This window comes from Siphateles boraxobius, unplaced genomic scaffold (assembly GCF_051911475.1).
Source record: "Siphateles boraxobius isolate OS27281-9 unplaced genomic scaffold, OSU_SipBor_1 18, whole genome shotgun sequence".
Taxonomy (NCBI): Eukaryota; Metazoa; Chordata; class Actinopteri; order Cypriniformes; family Leuciscidae; genus Siphateles; species Siphateles boraxobius.
Window position 1 is genome coordinate 2,399,852 of NW_027508788.1, and position 17,339 is coordinate 2,417,190.

The 17,339-nt window shown below is 41.8% G+C and overlaps 1 protein-coding gene across 3 annotated transcripts; it reads left to right on the plus strand.

Moving 5' to 3' along the window:
- Positions 1–1,497: 1,497 nt before the first annotated feature.
- Positions 1,498–16,562, plus strand: aqp3b (aquaporin 3b). 3 transcript variants are annotated; one of them, XR_013204871.1, is made up of 7 exons: positions 1,498–1,683; positions 12,909–13,035; positions 13,719–13,856; positions 14,008–14,126; positions 14,390–14,607; positions 14,701–15,357; positions 15,937–16,562. XR_013204871.1 is itself a non-coding variant. In XM_077232685.1 (6 exons), the coding sequence occupies exons 1-6, from the start codon at positions 1,576–1,578 to the stop codon at positions 14,888–14,890; spliced, it is 900 nt and encodes a 299-aa protein (XP_077088800.1). In that variant the 5' UTR covers positions 1,498–1,575; the 3' UTR covers positions 14,891–16,562. The 3 variants fall into 3 exon arrangements, 1 of the variants encoding a protein (XP_077088800.1); XR_013204872.1 differs by having other exon boundaries at positions 14,701–15,203; positions 15,945–16,562; XM_077232685.1 differs by having other exon boundaries at positions 14,701–16,562.
- The last annotated feature ends 777 nt before the right edge of the window (positions 16,563–17,339 follow it).

Here is a 17,339-nt window from a genome sequence, read left to right on the forward strand (position 1 = left end):
AAAATTGCTGCTTAATATTTTTGTGGAAATTTTAATGATTGTTTTCAGGATTCTTTGATGCATAGGAAATTCAGAAGAATATAATATATTCAAAATAAGAAATATTTTGTCATTGTAACATCATGTCTTTACTGTCACTTCTGATCAATTTAATGCATCCTTGCTAAATAAAAAAAATTATAATAATTTTTTCCAACTTTTGAACAGTACAAGTGTATGTTTGGGCTATATACAGAAATATGTTTATAATAATAAATGTACACTAATTTTAAAAAATCATTCTCATTACTGTAGTATGTTTACAAAAAACTGTCAAAACATAATTTTTTCTATAATTATTATAAAAATACACATAAAGCAAGGGTGTATTTTATTGGTCTCTTCTGAGTTAGGAGTCAGATGAAGGTGAAACTCATGTCAAATTACAGTTGCTTTTGTCACCACTGGGCACAGATCTACTATGCTATAATGGAATATTTGTGGTTATTAAGTTGCTTATGAAAAGATTCTTTAGAAAACACAGCTACTTTTGAATGACCATCAATGCCTCAGAAAGGTATAATTATAACATCTACCAGCAGGGGTTACTAGACAAACCTTGACCCCTTGCATAGATCAATAAAGAAGATATTTGTAGTAGTAATTATCTGTCATGAGACATATTAGGCCTTCGTAGAAGGGCATTGAGCATTGGTTCTTGTTCTATTCACCATTTATGGAAAGACAGATAAAGCAACATGTATTAAGCATATGAAATAGTGAGTTAAATACCATAGGGAAGGAAAATAAGAGCTTGTGTTTTGGGCAAAATCCACAATGTCATAATGCTGGATTCAGTGTGAGCTGCATAAGACTGGTGCTACAAGTCATTGTGTTTCTGGGAGAATAAAAACATAGTCTATTTAACTTTATTATGAAAATAGAATTTCAGACACTCCAGGCTTGTGACCATCATGTGGCACAAATACTTTCCAGAATAAAAAACATCTGCCCTGTGTTTTAAACACTTGCCAAACTTCACCGCTGGTTAAATGCCCATACATTTCCACAAACCTAAAATATGCATTTAAAAAAATGTAAGGTAATCATAACCACTCTGATCATAGTTCCAGCCGTTGCCTGCTGGAGCTAAAATCCACACAGTGAAGAAAAAACACTGGTGGAAACAATATAGGTTTTTGTGCACCAAACCCTAGAAGGCCGTTCAGAACCAGATTTAAGAAACATATATTTAGACATATATTATATATTTGACGCAGAAGAACCCCCTCTATCCCAGTCCTCACACACATTTATAACATTTTTTTTTTAAATAGTCTGACATGAAAAAAAATAAAATAAAAATATGTGTGTGAGATGGGAAGAGGCAGGGATGGAGGGAGGGAGGGAGGGAGGGAGGGAAGGAAAAAAGTTGTAGGAATGCTGCTTTTGTTTTTTTATTGACTGAGGGCGGGACGTTTAGAAGCAAATATAGGGCCCACACTCGGTAGGAAAAGTTGTACAGGACCACTTACACGGTGCCCTTCATCCTCATCATTAAACCCCATCATCATCTTTAAATTATCCTAAGGCATTATGGGAAGACAGAAGGTGTTTCTGGAAAAGATGGCTCGGACCTTGCAGGTGCGGAACATGCTGATGCGACAGGCACTGGCAGAATGTCTTGGCACCCTCATTCTAGTGGTGAGACACTTTTGTTGTTTTTGTCATTTATGTGTTAGTGATGAGACATATCGATTTCAGCTATGATGAAAAATCCATGTGTCCGTTTTGGATCCTTATTGTAAAGCAGTTTATTAGTTTTGAGAGGAACGATTGTAAACGATTAAAAAGTGTTACCATCCAGGAATGTGACTATATATGATTTGCAGGTGTTGAGGTTTGGACACATTTATGTGTTTATACTCTATAGAAGCACATTTTCTATAGTTTTCTGTTTTTTATTGTACTTCAAAATATATGTATTAAATGTGTATTATGTATTTAAAAAGCACTAAAGCTTGATAGATGGACGATAAATCAATCACTAATGATGCAAAAATTGATTTATTGTCTATCTTTGATGAGAATTTGGAAGGGATACATACATGTAAGACATCAAAAATAAGCCTGATATTTCAATTTAGCTACACCTGAAGGGAGTTTTACTTCTTTAACACTTGCCAGCTGAGTTCCTCATTTTGCAAATGATTTGCAGAGAGATGTTTTATGTTCTCTTTTGCCCACCCTTTTATAATACTATAATAATAATAAGTATTTGTTATAGATTATGTATATGTACTTATACTTTATCCTACTTTTTTATTCTCCTACTGTTTTTTTTTTTCTCAGCTTTGGCCAATAATGGTTATTAAACCATGGAATTAAAAAAATTAGCTAAAATTAGTTTGAATGTTGTAACAATTTGTATTAAAATGTCTCCATTGCAGAACTGACTGTGAGATGACATTATGAGTTGAATTCCAAGTCCTGCTCATAGCCAGTTAGATGCTTTACACAAGTTTCAGACACTTTACAATGGGCCATATCATGTCCTGGGACCAGTTGTTCAAAAAGTTTAATCTGGATCAGAATTTTTCTTAAATCACTTTAAGTGTTTTATATGTGAGAGAAAGAAAACGTCTCAGGTTACGACTGTAACCTATGTTCCCTGAGAACAGGGAACGAGACAATACGTCAACGAAGTTATGGGGAACGCCTCAGGCGTGACAGGTGATCACTATCAAATCACGTCAATCATATTGACCGGCGACAGCCCGTGAATCATTAGCGTGAATGATTAACGTGCGACCTGGAAGTATAAAGGGGCGCCTTGCACACATGACAAATCACCTTATCGTCTGAAGGGACTGTACGGTAGGCAAGCCCCGAGGCATGGCAGGGAGACGTATTGTCTCGTTCCCTGTTCTCAGGGAACATAGGTTACAGTCGTAACCTGAGACGTTCCCTTTCGAAGGGAACTCAACAATACGTCAACGACGTTATGGGGAACGATATACCAACTCCGCCATGCTAAGGGGAGTGCATGCCAAGTGGCAGTGACAACTGTCAGAACCAGCAACTTCAAATGAAACGCTAGAACCACTCACCCTCAGGTCACACTGGGCTGTCAGTGACAGCATTCCCTACGGTCATAGCCCAAGCTACAGCCTCACAGAAAAACCTTCATAAATATGGTTAAATAAAAGGTCTACCTGGGCCGGCTCCGGGCCTGGGACCAAAGCTTCCAATTAGAAGGGGTCCCTTCTAGGGAATGTGGCTAGGGAACCCGAAGGAACCCCAGCCAGTCACTATTCAGGGGAACGTACTCACCCCGAAATACCACCAGGACGGCCTGACCTGGCGTCAGTACATAGACACTTAGTCTGGCCAAATCCTGTCTGTCTGAAGACAGAGCCTCTGGACAACAAAGCCTTAAGAAAGGCATCCAACCCGAGGGACTGCGAAGCTGGCAGTGAACCACTCGGCCCGGATCTCAGAGACGGGATATCCCGGAGAGTATGACTCAGCATAGTGCTTTCCGACCCTTGCTAGCGAGGGGAGTTTCTCTACTCGATCCACGGATCAACCCAGTGTCTGTGTTTCAAAACACTGAGGAGGCCTGTGAAGGCCTAAGGGCTGATCTAACTGGGAGGCCTCACGAGAGGCCTACGACCGTCTGACCAGACTCAGGAAGCCGCATGCCCATAGAGACCCTCGGTGAGGGGAGCACAAGGTCTGCCTGGTAGGCAAACCAGGCTGTAGGCAGAAAAGGTTCCGGGAGGGAACCAATAGCAGAGAATGAACACTTTAGCGAGCCAGGGCGCAAGCTCGCCTTCACCAGCTGCCTTTTAACCTGTTAACCGTTTCCAGAGCGTCGGCGCACTGAAGCGGTTTTTTTTTTTATTTAGTTCAAATTTACTATCAGATTTAATGTTATACCTTGAAAAACTATACATCATTAAAAAGATATAATACTCAAGATTCAGTATTTGACCACTATTGTATTCTGAGAAACTTATAGTGACAGTTATGTCTTAATTTGTGTCAGGAGTTATGAAATGGAAAAATGAGTCGATACCTTTAATATGAATTATGAGCGTCAGCTGGTCCATTCATAAAAAAAACACTCCAAGCTGTCGTCATGACAGCGATTCGCAAAACATCGTCCCTCAGGGCTTTAGCTCAAAAATGTGCAGACTTGGAGAAATATTGATATATTCTCATAGATTCACATCATATTTCTATAGACAGGAATAATATTTGTTGAATTTATACCCAAATGCGTCGATGTAATCATTATGATCGCTTCTTACTGAGATGTGCTGTGTTTTCAATTCATACCAATAGCCTGAGGGCGCTATATGCACAATAACAGTCCATATATGGATCACGAAGAAGACCCATAGTCATGTGACATTCCAGGACGTCACTGATACAGAAAGTAGCTGACAGAGATCGCTGTAACATGCAGATAAAGATGTTTTGAAGACAATAAACATGATTGCAATGATATTTGAGTTACCTGTGTTCTTCAAGCCATGCCAGGTATTTCATAATAATAGATTATATTTATAATGCAATGCTAATCGATATAGATTTCATCATCGTGCAGAACACTATAAATAATAAATTTTCCGTCGGATTTTTTTTTATCTGAAGCCAAATTAGATCACAGAAGATTATTTAAAACACTCGACTTGCGTTATAAAGTAAGTTTGGAGCACAAACATGGTTTCAATCTCATAAATGGTCGTGTATTGATGGTGTGCTAAGCTAACATGCTAGCTAGCCCAGGTGCACCTGCCACCAGCAGTTATTGTTTTATGATTTTTTTCTAAATAGGAATGCTTACTGAAATGTTTCAGTGCATTTGATACCAGTTTCAAATATTTAGTGAGAACTTTGATAAAAGAAATTAGGGTTTGAAACCCTATGAATAGCCTGTGAATAGCCAGTCGTTAGTAGCTATAATGCAGACAAAAGAAATGCATATTTAGAGCCATAACCAGTCTGGAGAGGTGTAAATGTGTGCAAGGAGAGACTGACTCTGAATGGGGCTCGTTTGCACCACAAAATAATAGAGACAATAGACTGATTAGATGACTCAGAAGATGACTAAACATCAGTTTGCATTTTAGAGTCTAATCAAAATAAAGTAATTTGACATGATCTTGAAAAACATTTAACTAAATACAGAGTTTTAGACTTATCATTTTCAGATTTTAAATATAAAATGGTCACACATATGGCTTTAGCTGCAGTGCATTTCTAGATTGCTCCAGGGCCAACTTCAATTTTATTTTTATGAAGATGTTTCATGAAAGTAAATTTCTAATAACTTTACAAAACTTTGAAGCTATTTAAACATTTTTTTTTTCATTATGACAATAATTATTTCTACATTTACAATAAACTACTAGGTGTCAGCTTTCAAATGAGATCATACTTGTGCTTTTAGTGCAAAGGGTTCATGAACTGTATCTGTTTAAGTTTGGGTATGCCATTTCTGGGGATTTTTCAAAAGTGGCCTTGAAGGTTAACAGGTTAAGGCTAGCTGAAACTGATAGCAAGAGACCACTAGCTTCATAAACCCAGCACCACTAGGGAACGTTACAGGGAGGCCCGGAGAGGCCTACTACCTGATAGCCAAAGTAAGTGGGAATTCATCTTCAGGGAGGCACGTGAGGCCTACTACCTGATAGCCACAGTATGTGGGGTGCTCACCTTCGGGGAGGCCCAGAGAGGCCTACTACCTGAAAACCACTACTACCTGATAACCACAGTACGTGGGAACTCACCTTCAGGGAGGCCCGGTGAGGCCTGCTACCCTACAACCACAGTATGTGGGGAGCTCACCTTCAGGGAGGCCTGGAGAGGCCTACTACCTGGTAACCACAAACTGTGGGAACTCACCTTCAGGGAGGCCTGGTGAGGCCTACTACCTGACCGTTCTCATTCAAGGAGGCCTGGAGGAGCCTACTACCTGATAATCACAGTATTTGGGAACTCACCTTCAGGGAGGCCTGGTGAGGCCTACTACCTTTGACAGCCAAAATATTTGGGAGCCCACATCCTAGGGAGGCCCAGAGCGGCCTACTACCTGACAGCCACAATATTTGGAAGCTCACATTCAGGGAGGCCCAGAGATGCCTACTACCTGATAGCCAACGTAAGTGGGAATTCGCCTTCAGGGCGGCCGGTTGAGGCCTACTACCTGATAACCATCTTAAGTGGGAATTCACCTTCAGGGAGGCCTGAGTGGCCTACCACCTGATAACCACTGGTAGGTTTGAGCCCTCAGTCCGGGTGATAGAATAAGGTGGCCTGCTAAGGCCAGCCAGCTGGGGACTCGCCTATCAGGGAGGCCTGGTCGGGCCTACTAGCTAATACCAAGTCATATTCTGCCATAAAGTACACTGTTGGGAACCATACTACACAAGCATAATTTACTAATGGGCTTCCAGTAGCGCTATAAGGTATGTCCCACAATGTTGGGACTCACCTCTGAGGAGGCCTGTTTAAGGCCTACTACCCATCAGTGAGTCAACTGCCCGAACCACCAAGGCCAACCACGTAAAGTGAGCTGGCCTACAGTGCCCTCTAGGGGGCTGTCCAATCAAGGAGGCCTGCTGAGGCCTACTACCTAATGGCCTTCGTTGGCAGAAAAACTGTTTACACAGCGCCTACAGCATCCTGGTGCCTAATCACATTGCCCATGGCAGTGTACTCCGCAAGAAAGCTAGCACCCTTAAAACAAGGGGAGTACAACATACGCCACTCTGCCTCAACGGAGGCCCCAGTTAGTCAGGGGCCTACCATCTATGCATGGGCGTCAGCTCAGGGCAATGCTCTGGCTTCAGGGGAGCGTACTTCGACCAAAGAAGAAGTGAAGCTTACTTCATACTCGACCCGTGCCATAGTGGTGGGAGGTAGGATAAAACAGAACTGGGAGTGAAGTGCTCAGACCTACCTGTATCACAGGGGAATACTCACACCTCACCCTGAGGTTACCAGGGTGCGGGCCTGCCAGCGGCTCTAGGGGTGACAGAAATGTATCTGTGCCCAACCTAGGGGAGTGGGGCTTGAATGAAAGCCAACCATCTACAACCTAGCGCTCGAGCAGTAGCTCAGCGAGGTGAGTGAAGCCTAAACTGGTGGCCTAAATCCGTAGGCCAGTTCTGCACGGCAGGGTCGGGCAGGAAACCCAGTCTTCTTCGTGAAGCGAAAGATGGCCTAACCCTGCTCAGTAAAGACATATATACCACGGAGGCCTATTTGAGGCCTACCATGTCCTTATAAACCATCCTCTGCACCACGCTGCATTACTCTAGTCACCCCAGAATGCAGAGAAGGGGGCGGGCCTTGGCCAAACGACTCCCATGGGAGGAGGCTGTTTATACAGGGATGCTAGAAACCTACATTCACAAAGTGAAGGGTCAGAGGAAGAAATGCTAAAATTTTTAGCAGAGCTCCTCTATTATCCCTGGCACAGCCTAGGCCAGCTACAGAGGCGGCCCTGGTGAGGGCCAGCCTGCAAGTATAGATCTATCTGAGGGCTCGGAGGAGCCACAGCCTTACTAAAGAATATAGTCTGTATTATTCCATACAAAGGGCTGCAGAATCGCTCAGCCTAATGAAAACCCAAACAGAGCTCAAGGGGGGACATACTCAGGAAGAAGTCAAACGGACCCGTGGGCCGGACATAAGATCTATCTGAAGCTCTAGCGTCAGTCAACACTCTAAGTAAAACAATTTTAAGAGAGAGACCAACCACTCTACTCTGAGGTGGCTAGCAGCCCGAAGGCTAACACAGTTACCGTTCTGGCCACCTAACGGGGAACTTCAGGGCCCTGATAATCCAATAAAGTTCTCTTACCTTATTACCTTGACATGACCCCATGACTCTATACAGGGAACGAGGTCTGTAAAGAGAAATGTTTTTTTTTTTTTTTATCACAAAAAATACTCTTTGAAAAGACCAGCAGCTCCCCTGCGGCGTGCAAAGTGAAGACTCGCCAGATAGTTCTTTACAAACCTGGATTCCGCAACTTTACATGCCTGAAAGGGGCGTTTCCACTAACCAAGCCTAGGTGGGCCATCAGAACATAGTTCTCATCACAGGCCCATCCCCAGGCCTGATGTTATGAACGCCTGGGGGTCAGAAGAGAGAGGGCAGATTTCATGACCCTCCGGGGAGGTTATCCATTACCGACGCTGTGTGCGTTTGCGCTGGATAACCTCCCTCAAATCTCTTCTGTTGCAGGAGTCACGCCTTCTCTGCGACCTGCTCCTCAAGGGAGGGGGCGCACGAGAGGCGACACTGGCTCGCTGGCCCTGCCTACGGTCCTCAGACCGTGAAGGGCCAGGCCCTCCCGCTTGCCGGGGTACGGACGCGGATGTCAGCGGTATACAAGTTTTAAATGCTGCTGAGCGCGCCTTCGCCTCCCTGAACTTCCCCACCACCGCCTCTACGGAGGTGCCGAAGAGTTCGGAAGGCGAAACCGGCGAATCGAGGAGAAAGGCTTTTTCTTTCTCCCCGATGTCGGCTAGATTTAACCACAGATGCCTCTCCGTGGCCACCATCGCCGCCATCGTACGTCCGATCGCGGCAGCGGTTTGCTTGGTAGCCCGGAGAGCCAGATCTGTGGTGCAGCGCAGCTCAGCCACCGCCTCAGGGGACATCCCTGCCCCATTGGTCAAGATCCCCCAGCAGGTCGGCCTGGTACGCCTGTAATACTGCCATGGTGTGCAGTGCAGCACCGGCCTGACCTGCTACCGTGTATGCTCTGCCATTCAAACGAGCCGTTGTTTTCAGCGGTTTGGATGGCAGGATTGGAGCTTTCAGTGTCGCTGCCCGCCCAGACACGAGATAGTTCGCGAACGTCTCGTCAATGGGCGGCATTGACACGTACCCATACTCTCCGATCCCCTCCACATCAGCGAAACTGGCCCGCTGATGTAGGTGAATACGGGCAGAGTATTGGCTCTTCCATGCCCTCTCGATCTCCGTATGGAGGAAGAAATGGAAGTCTCACCTGAGCTGGTGGTGTATGGCCGGGGAGAAACCGATCGTCGAGCCTACCGCGAGCGATCTCTCCTCTAGCGCGCTGCCAAGGCAGCTGCAGCCTGTTGGCAGCTGCAGCCTGTTGGCAGCGCGCTCCATCACATCCACCAGCTCTGCATACACGGGGCAGGATGGCTGAGGAGGTTCAGGATCTACCTGATCATAAACCTCCTCAGCCATCTCCTGCGCGTCCTGAAGAGCATCAACTGCAGGTACAATCGGTGAGTAACCTTCCCCATTGACCTGCAGTTCGCCCTCGTCAGCCGTAGAATCATCTGAGAGGTTAACAGCCCTCTCGAGACGATCGACAAGCTCCATCTGGGAGCCCCATGATGTAAGTCGCCGATCGGCCTCAGCACGAGCGGGACCCGCACCACGAGGTCCAGACGCCGGACCCCCTTCACTTGAGAAGAGGGCCAGACGAGAGCGGAGCGTTTTAAGGGAAAAACGCTCGCAGTTCGCACAGAGGGTTCCCTCGAGAACCTCCCGTGGTAGCTCTTCACCCAAGCAAAAAACGCACAGCTCGTGTGTGTCGGCCGGTGTCAGAAACCTCGGACACGGGTCGGCACACTTACGAAAACAATCTGCCTTAGCTGTGCGTTTCATCTTTCTCTTACCTCGTAACTTGAATAGCGTTTTCAAACAAACAGTCCCTGAAGACGATGAGATGCTTTGTCATGTGTGCAAGGCGCCCCTTTATACTTCCAGGTCGCACGTTAACAGTGTTGTGCAAGTTACTTCCAAACTGTAATACATTATATATTACTTGTTACTGTTATTTAAAAGTAATTCATTACCTTACAATATTACTGTCTCAGAATTGTAATGCGTTACATTACTCCTGTATTACTTTTGAGTTACTTTCACCAAAATAACTATACAGAAGTAGAACTTAACATTCTAAAATGACTAGGGCTGTAAGGATATGCGATATCATATGAAACCGAAATCGCGACACTCAGATCCACGAACCTGCAGAATGGCGACACACACCTTCCAACTCCCAGCGTTATCCATACCGTCCAGATCCAATGCTACCACATCTTTAAATTACTATTAGTATTATTTGAAGTTAACTTAACATTATAAAATATGTAGACCTACACCAAAAAAATAGTTGAGGATGAATTATTTAAAATTTGGGAATTCCAGCGTTATGGACATGACATTTGCAGACTTGCAGTCAAAACTTATATAATTATATAAATTCTCAGAAAATGCATTAATACCAAAATATTGAAACGTCTGTTTATCTGTTTATATTTAATATTAGGGAAATCGACAGCCATGTGTGACAATTTTTTTTTTTAACTTTTAGGAGGCAACGAATTTTTTGTTGTTACAGACGTGACAGTTCTCCGTTACGGACGCGACCGCTCTGAAGCGGCACTAAAAGACTGCTTTAAAACTTTCACAGACACCTTACACAGAAGACACGAAGCCTTTCTTTAAAGTGAATTTCGTTTTGTATTAATTGTACGGACCTAAAAAATATAGCTGTATTGAAATGTCTACTTGTAAACAGAACAATTCAAAACGAAAGAAAACAGACTGCTCTCTGCTTATGAAATGAAATGTGCATTTCTCTCTGGTGCATTCACTAGCCTACTGCGAAGATCGCGAGTCAGCATCGTCAACTTCATCTTGACTTTATTAATAAACAATCAACATGTCTCCTTGCTATATTTGACATATTCATAATCATTGCTTTTGCCGGTTCTTTGTGATAGCTTTTAGGTGCTTTATCGGCAGCGCCGCCGCCCTTACATGAACGCGTCACCACGGCATCAAAAACATGATTGCGTGATGAAAACATGAAAAATACCACATAAACATAGCCTAACTGTTTAGAAAGAAAACACAGAAGGAATAGCCTAATGCGCATACGTCCATCTCGCGAATGTAGCTTCTTCATGCCATCTTCACCAGCCGCTTTTCCTCTGGCCAGCGCAAGCACATAGGCCGAAATCATACCTCACGGCACTCCTGTAAAAAATAAATCGCTATACAAATATATCAGACGCTGCCATTTAGTCTTTAATTACAGACTTGGACACCACACGTGGCTATTGACTGACCACGAACAGGTAATTTAGCCTACTTGCATCTTTCATTCGTTAATGTCTGGCGGTCTTGCTGTTTTTTGTTTTGTTTGTTTGTTTTACAATTAAAACTAAAAGTCTGTTGTAACGCAAGCCTTACCGAAAATGTACCGAGTAAAATATTACTGAAAATTTATTAGTAATGCCTTACACTACTGCGTTACAGCAAAACGTAATATGTTACTGTAATGCATTACTTTTGTAACGCGTTACTCCCAACACTGCACGTTAATCATTCACGCTAATGATTCACGGGCTGTCGCCGGTCAATATGATTGACGTGATTTGATAGTGATTTCAGACACCTGTCACGCCTGAGGCGTTCCCCATAACGTCGTTGACGTATTGTTGAGTTCCCTTCGAAAGGGAACAACAAACAAACAAACATTTTCCATTTCCCCTTCCATTTTCAATTTCCTTTAAAAAATTAGACCACTGTGGAGGTAAAGGGACATAGTAAAAATTATGAAATGGGAGAAAATTCCCCATTTAAGTAAATAAACTTCATGCGTAATTGAAAAATTAAGTTATGTGGAATCAAGTTCACATAACTTAATTTTTTCAATTACACATGAAGTTTGTTACTTGATTTTAAGGCAACTGGTTTCCTCCCTTTTTTTAAGTAAAGTCAACAGATCACTTTTTGCAGCTTCTTATTTTTCAGAGAGAAAAATAACCCAGGTCGATCACAACACATTGTCAGGGCCATGACAATTAATAGCATTTTACTTTAAATACCCAATCTAATTAAACCACTGAACACAACACAAAACAATAACTAGAAAATATTGTGTTTTGTTAGTATCAGACATCTCCGATTGTAGCTATTCATTTGTTGCTCTTTGCTAAAGCTCAAAAGAAAAATTGTTGCTACTGAGACTAATTTTCACTTCAACAGAACAATATAATATTATACATGTCATATCATCACCTGGTAAAACATCTCTGTGCGAACCGTTGTGCTCACAGGTGTTGCTCATTATCAATCGCACCACCGGCCTCGCGCCGTTCTCTCACGTCCCTCGGCCGTCCTGTTCGCCACAATCTCGTATTGTTGTACTTTGTGCAACTACTATGTAATTAATAGGTAAGCAAAAGCAACAAGAGTTGCACAACAGTGTCGACAATTTAGAATTCAAGACAGCCCATATCCGGAATAAATTTGACACACCACAGGGGGATCACAGGTTAAACCATATCTCATCATCTGTTTTCATTTGAAAACTAAGACTCCAGAGCAGCAATATCTGTAGAAAAATAGAGCTCCCCAAGCCCATCTGTTGTTTTCTGATGGGACTGTGCGGTCTGAAAACCCCCCATTCAGAGGCTGATCATGCGACTCAATAACGGCTGGCAAACACAGACAGGCTAGAGGGCATTACACAATGGAAGAGAGGGCAAGTACACATACTCATACACACATTATCTATCAAATCCACATGATGCACATTATGTTTTGCATTCTTCCATAGCAGTCCTCGAAGAAAAACTGGTATGTGAGGCCAAGGATGTCTAGCTCTGGGAAACGGAATACGTCAAACTAAAACTTGCAATCATTCAGTGATGTCTCAGACCTTGCAGGTCATTTCAATTAAATTGAGGTTTATTTGCTGAAATTCTTTTCTAATCTATAGCTTAATAAACTTTGTTAGGTATCTAGCTTAGTTTCGCAATCATATGTTTGATGTGCAGTCACACACAAAAGAAAAAAACAAGCAAATGGTTAATTGGATTTCCATTCTCAATGTCTCTATTTACAGATGTTTGGATGTGGTGCTGTCGCCCAGTTGGTTTTAAGCGGAGGCTCTCATGGAATGTTTCTGACAGTGAATTTTGCATTTGGGTTTGCTGCTATGTTGGGAATTCTAGTTTGTGGGCAAGTCTCAGGTAAAGTTGGTCATAAGCTTCTTAGAACTGTCAGATATTTTTTTTTCTGTGAGAACACAGGAAATTTCACAATTCAGAAGTGACATTTCAAAGCAGTGAGTCACATATAGCTCAGAACCACATATTAAAACGTCTTTCAGCCAAACATTCACCAGATGGATTTAAACTGGCAAAATTATACTACATTCTTTTCTACATTTATAACATTTTATTTTCAGATATTATTGGGTGGAATCAAGGGTTGACTCATGGTTAAAGTTCACTCAGAAGGATGAACTACCTGAAACATCCAGTTCCGTTTTTGATGAAAAACCCAAGACAATATCAGACAACATCAACTGGCAGTTTTGACTTTAACATTTTACACACAAGAAAAATGAAAATAAATGAGTATTTGTACTGTAAGTGAAGTCTTGAATGAAGGAAGTGACAGACAGTTGAAAAACAAAGTTCCCAGACATAGATTAAGCCTATAAACCCATGGCTAAAAAGGTTATGAAAATGTTTAAGTTGAATTTTTGAAGTTTAATCCTGCATGGTTTAGGCTTAATAAGCATGTTCCAAACCAGCCATAAAAGTGTAAAGTGAGAGTCTATAGCATTGTGTCATTGTCATTGTGTTCTGTGAAGATCTCATTTCAAATGTATCGTAAGATCGACATGTTGAAACTCTGTATTTTACAGGAGGTCACATAAACCCCACTGTGACCTTTGCCCTCTGTTTGTTGGGGAGAGAGCCCTGGAGGAAATTTCCCGTGTACTTCCTGGCCCAGACTCTGGGGGCTTTTCTTGGCTCAGGAATAATATTTGGCATGTATATTGGTGGGTTTTAGGACTGTTAAAATACTTTGGTAGTCAATGATCCACATTTTTGTCAGTCCACATCCGTTGTCAGTCTGTTGCAGCCAACAATGCAAAAATGCTCAGTTGATGAAGATGTTTCTATAATTTATGCTCATTTGATGATTTGCAGATGCAATTTGGGACTTTGGACAAGGTTCTCTAAGCGTTGAAGGGGACAATGCAACAGCTGGAATCTTTGCTACATACCCTTCTAAACACCTTACTTTGCTCAACGGCTTCTTCGATCAGGTAAGACCCAGAAATCAGCATGCGTTGAAAATATTTTGAAGAATGTGTCAGTTTTTGTCCATACAATGAAAGTGAATGGGTTCCAATGTTGTTTTGGACCACCTTGACTTTCATTGTATATGGACAAAAACAGTTGAAACAATCTTCAGAATGTTATCTTTTGTGTCACACAGAAGAAATAAAATCACTCTTGGAACAACATGAGTGTGAGTAAATGATGTCAGAATTTTCATTGAGTGAACTATCCCTTGCTTTCAACACAGATAATTGGCACGGCAGCTCTGATTGTGTGTATCCTTGCAATTGTTGACCCTTACAATAACCCCATCCCACGAGGACTGGAGGCCTTTACTGTGGGCTTTGTGGTTCTGGTGATTGGTCAGTCCATGGGTTTTAACTCGGGTTATGCTGTAAACCCAGCAAGAGACTTGGGACCTCGGATCTTCACTGCAATTGCTGGATGGGGTTCAGAGGTGTTCTCGTAAGTCACATATGGTTTACTATATACATTTCTTTCCATCCATTTCACTATTGAAATCATATCTAACACTGATATATGTTTCATTCACCACAGTGCAAACTCTTACTGGTCCTTTGTGCCAATCTTTGCCCCATTCATTGGTGCCGTGTTCGGTGTGATGGTGTATCAGCTGATGGTGGGATGCCATGTGGAAGGAGAAGAAAGAGACAAAAGAGAAGCAGTGGAAAGGGAACAGAAGGACAGACTCAAACTCACTGCTGTTTTTGTGAATGAGACAGCATAAGTCTGGGGTCAAATGGAGTATTTTTTATAGTTTAGCCTCTAAAAATAGCTTTCATGACAATATAGTAGCAAAATTGTGTATTTTTGCACATTTCCGACTGGCAAGATCCACATTAAATCATAACTTTGGACATCTACTAGACGGATGTGTCTTGACATCATGATCAGACTCAAGTCAAGTCAAGTCACCTTCGTTTATATAGCGCTTTTAACAATATGGACTGTTTCAAAGCAGCTTTACAGTGATAATAGGAAATTAAAGTAACAGAGATTGTTTTGGCTTTACAGCAGCTTTATAATAAAGTTATTGTCCAGCTAAAGTTAGTTTTGATCGATTCACTTCTGTTGCAAAGATCATTAGTTATTAACTTAGGGGTTGCTTACGTGACACCGTTCTAACAGAAAACCCATAAAGGGATAGTTCACCCAAAAATGAAAATTCTGTCAGTATTTACTGACCCTCATGTTGTTCCAACCCCATAGACCTTCGTTCATCTTCAGAACACGAATTAAGATATTTTTGATTAAATCTGAGAGCTGGATCACTCCTCCAGGCTTCTAAGGGACTGACAATTGCCAGCCCCGAAAAATTATTAAAGACATCGTTAAAATAGTCCAAGTGACTACAGTGGCTCAATCTGGAGTTTATCAAGCGACGAGAATACTTTTTGTGCGCAAAAACAAACAAAAATAACAACTTTATTTCAAATATTCATTTCCTTCTCTGTGGGCCTCTAGTCAGTTAATGTAGTGTGATGGCGTTGAGCTACGTCACACGTAGGCTCACTGGTCATGTGGGTGATGTGTGTGATGTACAACAACAGAAGCTTACTCTATTACACTAGTGAACTGACTCGAGGCCCACAGAGAAGGAAACTAATAGTTGAAATAAAGTCGTTATTTTTGTTTGTTTTTTGCGCACAAAAAGTAATCTCGTCATTTGATAAACTTAGGATTGAGCCACTGTATTCACTTGGACTATTTTAACAATGTCTTAATAACTTATCGGGGAACAAGTTTCAATCCCTTAAGAAGCCTATAAAGGAGTGATCCAGCTCTCAGATTTAATCAAAAATATCTTAATTCGTGTTCCAAAGATGAACGAAGGTCTTACGGGGTTGGAACAACATGAGGGTGAGGAAATACTGACAGAATTTTCATTTTCGGGTGCTCTGGCCGCTCATCCGCACAACAACAGTGCCTGGTGGCTCGAGAACGCAAACCTTGAAATAGGTTCCAACGTGCAAGCTTTGAGGAAAAAAAGAACGAAAAAATAAAAATATATATATATATACTCAAACTAATTAGTCATAATTTGATGTCACCCGTTTATTTAATCTCTAATGCTTCTATCTGTATAATGAATAATTATGAATAAGGGGTATGATTTATGAAAATCTTCACCCTTATAAATACTGCATCAAAATCATGAAAATACCTGTTTCATTACCATTCCAATTTTATTATCAGTGAATATTAATAATGCAGTGAGAAAATCAGTTCTGTTTACATTGTTGGGAATGTATTTGTTTTGCAAGTTTATATTTTGTTGCATTATGTGCCTGTCTCTATTCTGGGAAAATGACAACGAGTTTACTTGGACTATATGCATACAATATTTTGTGCTCATTTATATTGTGCTCTTTAAAAATAAACTGCATTTTGGTAAGGAATTAAGGTTCCAATGGATCTGTATTATTTTTAAAATGAGAAACATCACGCAAAAATATATTTTTTTTTAAATGATCTGGCCATTTAAGAACAAGCGATGCCTTTGATGTCCATTCATGTAGTTTCTCAGTATCAGTATTAGCATTATTCATTCCAGTAAAACATCAGGATTTCTAAAGGAGAATCAAGGTTCCTTTGTCATTGAATAACATTGCAGAATAATGCAAATATGTGTATGGATATATACAGTACAAATTCATGTCTGATGTGACATTTTGTAACAAATCGAGAAGTGTCTGTTAAACCTGGGTTAAACCTGTTCTGTTTTCTTCATGGTCTCCAGTGGGCAGGTTGAAGTCAATTGTCACAAACCACTGCTTATGGCAATCAACACAATACGAGTAAAACAAAAGAGCTGTAATTTAATTCAAAACTGCAGACACGGTTTATACTTGCTTGAAATAAAATGATCACACTGTAAACAAACCAACAAACTTTAAATATGACTTACTGGCATTGCAGCACATAAAACGACTCGGTTACTAACGTAACCTCGGTTCCCTGAGAGGAGGGAACGAGTATTGCGTAAGTAGCTTACGCTATGGGAAAACTCCTTTTCTCGAGAATATTGAAGTCTTTATGTAAAACGCATTGCAGCTGCACAGCTGACAGCAATGAACGAAGGCAGCTCGGTCATTGGCTGTGCTGCGGCAACTTGCTCGAACCAATGACGGGGCGACTGAATGCGCGACCAATGAGCGCGCGTCAGAGCCCGCCAA